Source organism: Pelodiscus sinensis, chromosome 11 (assembly GCF_052426305.1).
Source record: "Pelodiscus sinensis isolate ZL-2025 chromosome 11, ASM5242630v1, whole genome shotgun sequence".
Lineage (NCBI taxonomy): Eukaryota > Metazoa > Chordata > Testudines > Trionychidae > Pelodiscus > Pelodiscus sinensis.
Window position 1 is genome coordinate 6,206,328 of NC_143062.1, and position 6,423 is coordinate 6,212,750.

Sequence of the window (6,423 nt, forward strand, 5' to 3'; positions counted from 1 at the left end):
GGCTCTCCTGTCGGAAACGCGCCCGCTTCAGGCCAGTACTTGCCTGATGCGCTCAGCATGGACGTCCCAGCCCCTGCTCACTGCAGAGCGTGGCTTTGATGTAAATCAGTTCTGCAGCTGTCCCCAGAGGGCAAGGTGGGACAGAGACCGTTTAATGGGCCCTGGCTCCCCAGTGGGGCGGGAGGTCACTCCACGTCACCTAGACCAAGCCATGCTGCCAGGCGGTGCTCTGCCTGTCCTGTTTCCCTGAGATGGTGGAACTGCCCCTCACTCTCCCCCCTGCGGAGAGAAGTTCCTGGCTCTTGGTGAACGCCAAAGATACTAGTGGAAAGGAGGAGCACGGGGGGTTCCGCTGCCTCGGATTGATGCCCGGGATCTGGTCCCGGGGAGATCCCATTACCCATCCCTGGGGCTGTCCCAGGGCCTCTGTCAGGTTCTGCTCGGTGCTCGGAAGGTCCATATAGCTGAGGAAGGAGCAGACGCAGAGTGGTTGGCCCTGTCTGTGCCTTTCAAGAGAAGGTTTGCGTCTCTTTGGAGGAAACCAGTAGCCGCAGCAGCACCTCTTCAGTTTTCCCTTTGGTGCCTGACAGCTCCAGCCTGGCAGTGGCATCTCCTTAGGCCTGTCACCTGGGTGAGAGTGCTTGGAGCCAGGACTCCCAGGCGCGCCTGTGTGCAGCGAGGGCTCTTCAGGACACTGGCAGGACCGGCCATTGAGGCAGGAAGGAAGGGCACTGCCAAGGGAGAGGGACTTGGAGGGTGGGGGCAGCTAGCCAGCCAGGGAGCAGGGTCCCGGGATCCCGTGCACCTCTTCTGCAGCACTGGGTGCAGTCTGCAGCTTCCTGCGCCCTGCCTGACAGGAGGGTGTGATCTCGCCAGAAGAGTTCTCTGTCACTGCTGTGCAGTGCTGAACCATGGGGCCAGGCCCCCCGGCTGAGGGGTTACACCAGAAACCGGGTTCTCCACAGGCCTGACCAGATAAAGGGACAATGAACTGGATTTGTGTGCGAGTGTTACCAGCTGCCCTGCTGGGATTGGACAGGGATGTTTGGGCTCAATGGGCCTTTCTCCAAAGTGGAGGGGGATTTGGGGTTTGCTCAGGGCTGTGATTTTTTTTGTCTCCCTTGTGTGCAAAAGGCTAACAAACTGTTTGCAAAGGCTGTTAATCTTTGTTGTATTCATCAGGCTTAAGAGTGCATGGGGCGTTCTCCTTGGACTGTTCCAGCCACATACTCCCTGGTTGCTTTCACTCCTGCTCATCTGTGTAAGAGGGAGAGGTGTCACCTTGCTGACAGACTAATACAATATCTGACGCATCTTTAGAGTTGTTGGAGAATTTCTCCAGCCGCTGCTTCTGCCTCTCTGAAGATGCCCTACTGCAGAGATTTTAAATAGCAAGGGAAGCCAAGAATTAGGTGTCATTTCTTTGTGTTTGTGTCTCCTATTTAGATTCGCCAAGACCTAGGACTGACCAATCACGTGCCTTTATTGAAAAAGTCGCTGGAGCAATTTGTATATCGAGTCAAAGCCATGTTAGCCTTCAACCACTGCCATGAAGCGTTCTGGGTGGGCATCCTCAAAAACAGGGACCTGCAGGTAAGGATGGCAACGCCGCCAATCCCGTGTAAGAGGGCCCCTCCGCCCCCGCCCCCCAGATACTGTCACAGATCCGGGACATTGCTCCTTTCTTCCCTCTCCATGGCACAGCATGGGCACCCACTCCCCAGCCATCGCCTCTCTTGGCTGAAGGCCCACATATCTTTTCTGCCTGACGGGATTTCCGGGCCGCCCAGCCTGTGCCTGCACGACACACTGGCCCCACATGCCTGCATTGCCTTCTCAGGGCAGGAGAGCGAGGTCACCACACACACTCCCAAGCAAGCCCGGTGGCTCCGAAGGAGAATGTTACAGAGCAAACGATAAAAGAACCTACGCACGGCGCATGAGCTCACCAGGGACCCCCCAGCTCAGCAGATAGAGCGGAGCCATTCGGATCCCACCCATGGCTTTCTGCAGTCACTGGCTAGCTCAGAACAAGCACCCTCACGAGACGTGTAACCCTCCCTTCTAGAACCCAGGGCTCTCCTCTGGAAAGGAGCCAGACACAGACAATGGGTCTCTCCGCAGGGCGCTGACTACCCCTCCTTTCCCATGGCTGCCTGGCGCTTCCACTTGCAGAAAGGGCAAGGGCCACTTGGGGGCCCCAAACCTCATTTCATCATTTTTAAAACTGCAGAGGCCAAGCCTGGCCCTTTTCTGCCCCCAGCCCCACTGCAGGGAATCAGGACATGAGGGGGCAGCTCGTCTCTGCCAGGAAATCTCCTTTTGCCTTGTGTTCCAGCAGGGTCGCTATTGCTGCTTTGTGCCTGAGTCTGTATTTACCCCGGTCACTGTAGGGAGAAGAGATCCTGTCTCAGGAGTCTGAAGAGAATGACCCAGGGCAGGAAGTTTCCCAGCTCCCCAGCGAAGATCCTGCTGAGGTATTTCTGTACACGGCAGCAGGGTCGGTCTCTCCCTTGCTCAAGTAGGGCCGTGTGTACTCCGGGGCAGCGCTTTCTCACCATATTAATCCTGCTGCTTGCCGAGAAACGCCTCTTAGGAAAAGCGACAGCAAAGCCCTTGGGTTTTGTTGGCTGAGTTGACACGCTGGGCGCAGCAGAATCCCTCTTGCTGCTGTTCTCACCAAATGCAAGTTGCTCTCAAACGTTTGCTCTGCATTTTGAGTTCAGCCTCCTGGCTGGGTGAGGAGGCCCCAGGCCATGGTAAGTGCATCAATAGGGAATGCTCAGCTTTGCTCCAGATCAGCTGGGCAGAACGGGGTGGCACGTCCGGGCCTGAAGTGAAACTAAAGAATGTGGAGATGAACCACAACTGGGACCCCCAATCAGCCGTTTTCCTTTCTGGCTTCCGGAAGCCAAAGACGCTCCAGTCCCTTGTGTGCCTGCTGGGCAGGAAGAAGACGGGTCCCTGGGGACTCACTGAAGTGAGAGCTGGAAATGCCGTGTTAGGCCACGTTCTGCCCCTCTTCCTGCTGCATACACCCAGCGGCAGACGTTGGCTACCTCCTCCCCCCCCCGCCCGCTTCTGCAGGCAGGAGCTCCAACCAGCCCCAGCCCTTTCCCAGGCACCAGCCTCTAGAAGCTTGTGGTGGTGTTTGCACACACACACACATATACTCGCTCTGTGTCTCACACACACATGCACATACACACACACTTGCTCTGTCACACACAGACATGCACACACTTGCTCTCACGCACAGGCTCGCTGTCGCACACAAGCACATGCACGGTCTGTCTGTCACGCACACGTGCGCACGCTCCGTCTCGCGCACACTCACGTGCACACGCTCGCTGTGTGTCACACACAGATGGGTTTCTCTGCCTATTCCCCACCTCTGGCCTGAGTGCCCCTGTTGATTAGGACAGTGATTTCTCTGTCTCCCCTCTCTCCCCTTTCCCCGGAGGGCAGGCCTTTGTTGGCGTCCAGCTGGAGTGGCTCTTCCCAGCAGCGCCTTCTAGCAGTAATCTCGAGTGGCAGGGAATGAGCTCCAGCCAAACCGTGTTTACAGAACAGATTCATGGACTGCATGTGACCCTCTCCTCTGAACTGCCCCACAATAATTCCGAGCAGAGCTGTTAGAAAAGCAGCCGGTCCTGGGTTAAACATTGTCGCTGAGAAGAATGGCTCCAGTTACAATCAATTGCTCTCCCCTTATTTCCAGTCTGAATGTGTCTGAATACGTCTCTCCCCTCGGCCTAAGAGCCCGATGAAGTGTTTGTTCCCCGTTAAGTAGTAATGGGTTGTGATCGAGTCAGCCCTTACCCTTCTCTTCATCAAGCTAACTCAGATGAGTTCCCTGAGACATGTCTCCTAATCTTTTCATCATTCCCGTTGCCACCCAGCCCCTCTTCCTGCCGGTCAGGGGGGCAGTGCCACGTCCTGCAGGGGCAGAGCGCCACGCTGGCCAGGTTTGGAGCTCAGGCAGGAGACTCTGCTCTTTCCCTTGGGATCCCTGGCGCGCTCCTTTGCACATCCTGTTTCCCCTTCTTCACTCAGCACTGCCGCCCACTCGCACGCCTGTGGGCTGTGCCACCGCGTTGCCGGATCAGCTCGGAAATGTTTGTGAGCTGCTGAGTTATGGGTCACCTACAAGGAATCATGGCGTTTGACCTCTACTCCCACAATTCTCCAGGGCCAGAGTAGGGGTGTTAAGTATCGGTTAACTGAACCGTTGTTTAGTCAACTATGCTACAATCCCTGGGGGCGGGGCCAGCAGCCAGTGCTCTCCGGCCCCCCTCTGGAGGAGAGGCAGCAGCGCGGGGTGCCGGGCGGGAGCTGGTCCGAGAGAGAAGCCAGTTTAAAAACCAGCTCTCCTCATGGGACCAGCATGCGCTGGAAGTGAGCCGGGCTCCCTGCCTGGCTGGCTCCCAATACACTTTAAAGGCAGAGCCTCAGCAGGGGTAGGTCCCGGACTCGTCACAAGCCAGGACTCAGCCAGGCTGCTAGCCAGCCTGCTAAAAAATGTACTGGCAAGGGGGGAGGGAGGTGCATGTAGTCAAGAACGTTAACCTATAAGCTTTTGCTTAAAATCTTATCAGCTTAAAATCAATTAACCTCTTGCCTTTGCTTATCGGTTCATTGATTACACTGTTCCATCCCTAAGCCAGAGCATCCTGCAGCGCCCAGAAAACCCGTCATTGAGTGGACTGAGGGGTGCAGTCAACAGAGATACAGTGCCAGAAGCCTTGTGGCTCAGATCGGTGCTAGCAGAGTGGGTGGGGGTGACATTTCCTGGAGCTATGCAGCACGGATGCCCTGCATGGTTTGTGGAATTTATGCCCAAAGTGGCTGACGAGTACCACCACTCGGTTCTAGTACAGACAAAGCCCATACCAGAGAAGAATTGGCCCTGTTTTATGTGGCAGACCACCCTGAATCGCCAGTATTCAGCGTACTCTTAGGAGGGCTGGGTCAGTCTGTGTCTGCAGACTCGTGCGTTGCGCCCAGTCCTTGGTTCTGGATGTCTGTCTTCTCTTTTCCAGGAGGAAGGGGACGCTTCAGGGAGCGAGGGTGGATCTGACACCAAAGATGATGATGAAGAGAGCTCCGAATAGACTTTGCAGCCTCCCAGCATGCTGTTAGCTCACCATGGCACAGCTGCTTGTATTGGCCAAAGCAAGCCATGCCTGGCACAGCTGAACAGACTTTGCACCCAGCCACATTGAAAGTCAGACCTAGAAGCGTTTTATTTGTCCTTGCCTCCAGCCCCTCCAACACCCTTTTCCAGTGGAATGCCTTCTCTGCTCTGCCGCTGCAGGCATGGCCACTCTGGCTTTCTGTCTCGTGTGTTAGTTGCCAGGGTAAGAAGTGATATTTATGGAAAGGGCCTGCCCCTTTGTACAGTATGGACGAACCTCCCTCCCCTCAGCAGTCCAGTAGGGGCCTGGATGCGCATGCCCTTCTTACCTTCGCCCTTTCCTGGAAGGGAAGAAGCTTGTGGGGGTGGTTGGGATGCAGGGAGGCTTCTCACCCTTGTAACTTACACACAGCTGCCTGTCTACTAAGGCACTGAATAAACTGAAACCCCTGCCCTGGATAGTGGAACCAGTGACTGCAGTGTAGGGGTGCACCATAGAGCTCTGCGGGGACCAACAGCTCCCACCTCACTGCCTTTCCCAGGGCTGTGCCTGGAGGGGTGAGGGGCAGCCTGGGCTGTGCTGCATGGAGGTGTGAGGAGTGGGTTAGCACTAGCTGGGGGGGCTATAAGTGAGGGGGCTGTACCATGGGAAGGGAGCTGCAGCAGGTGTGGGGGGGGCTGGGGCGATATTATTGGCCGAGGGATGCTGGGGGGGGGGGGGGGGCGGAGCTGCCACTGGCCCCGCTCCTCCTGTGCTCTCAGTACAGGCTGGAGACAGGTCCAGACGCTCTGCCCGGGCTGTGGGCGGGGCTGTCCTCCTGCACAGGCACAGTGCCACGATCCACCAGGACTGGGCCAACCGCGAGTACATCAAGGTGATCACCAGCTCCATCAGGAAGATCGCGGACTTCCTCAACTCCTTCGGTGCGTGCGCGGCCCCACCCCCGGCCCACCCCACGGCATGGATATCCAAGGGAGGGGGGCTCCATGCAGGCAGATGAGTGCACGAGCTTACCTATTTGTTAGCATTTTAGTCCTGTCACTATATTCCTGCTCTCATTACCACAGGGCAGCAAGAAAAAAAAAAAAAGGATATTGTGTTGAGCACATATGTCTCTTCTCTCTTGTAGGGCAGCGTTTCCCAAACTATGGGCCGTGGCGTGCTACCAGGCCCTGGGAAAAAAATACCAGGCCTCAGCATGGCTGCCAGGAGGGGAGCAGGGTGGGCTGAGAGGAGGTGTGTATGTGTGTGGGGTGGGGGAACCGGCTGCCAGGAAGCAGGGTTG

General features: G+C 56.6%; 1 protein-coding gene across 3 annotated transcripts in view; it reads left to right on the forward strand.

The window, feature by feature from the left end:
- The window catches only part of FANCD2 (FA complementation group D2), a 93,796-nt gene extending 88,202 nt beyond the window's left edge, over positions 1 to 5,594 (forward strand). For all 3 annotated transcript variants that reach the window (XM_075939570.2, XM_075939567.2, XM_075939565.2), the window contains exons 42-44: positions 1,447 to 1,593; positions 2,394 to 2,477; positions 5,043 to 5,594. In XM_075939570.2, the coding sequence (XP_075795685.1) occupies positions 1,447 to 1,593; positions 2,394 to 2,477; positions 5,043 to 5,114 (303 nt within the window). In that variant the 3' untranslated portion in view covers positions 5,115 to 5,594. The remainder of the gene's footprint in view (positions 1 to 1,446; positions 1,594 to 2,393; positions 2,478 to 5,042) is intronic.
- The last annotated feature ends 829 nt before the right edge of the window (positions 5,595 to 6,423 follow it).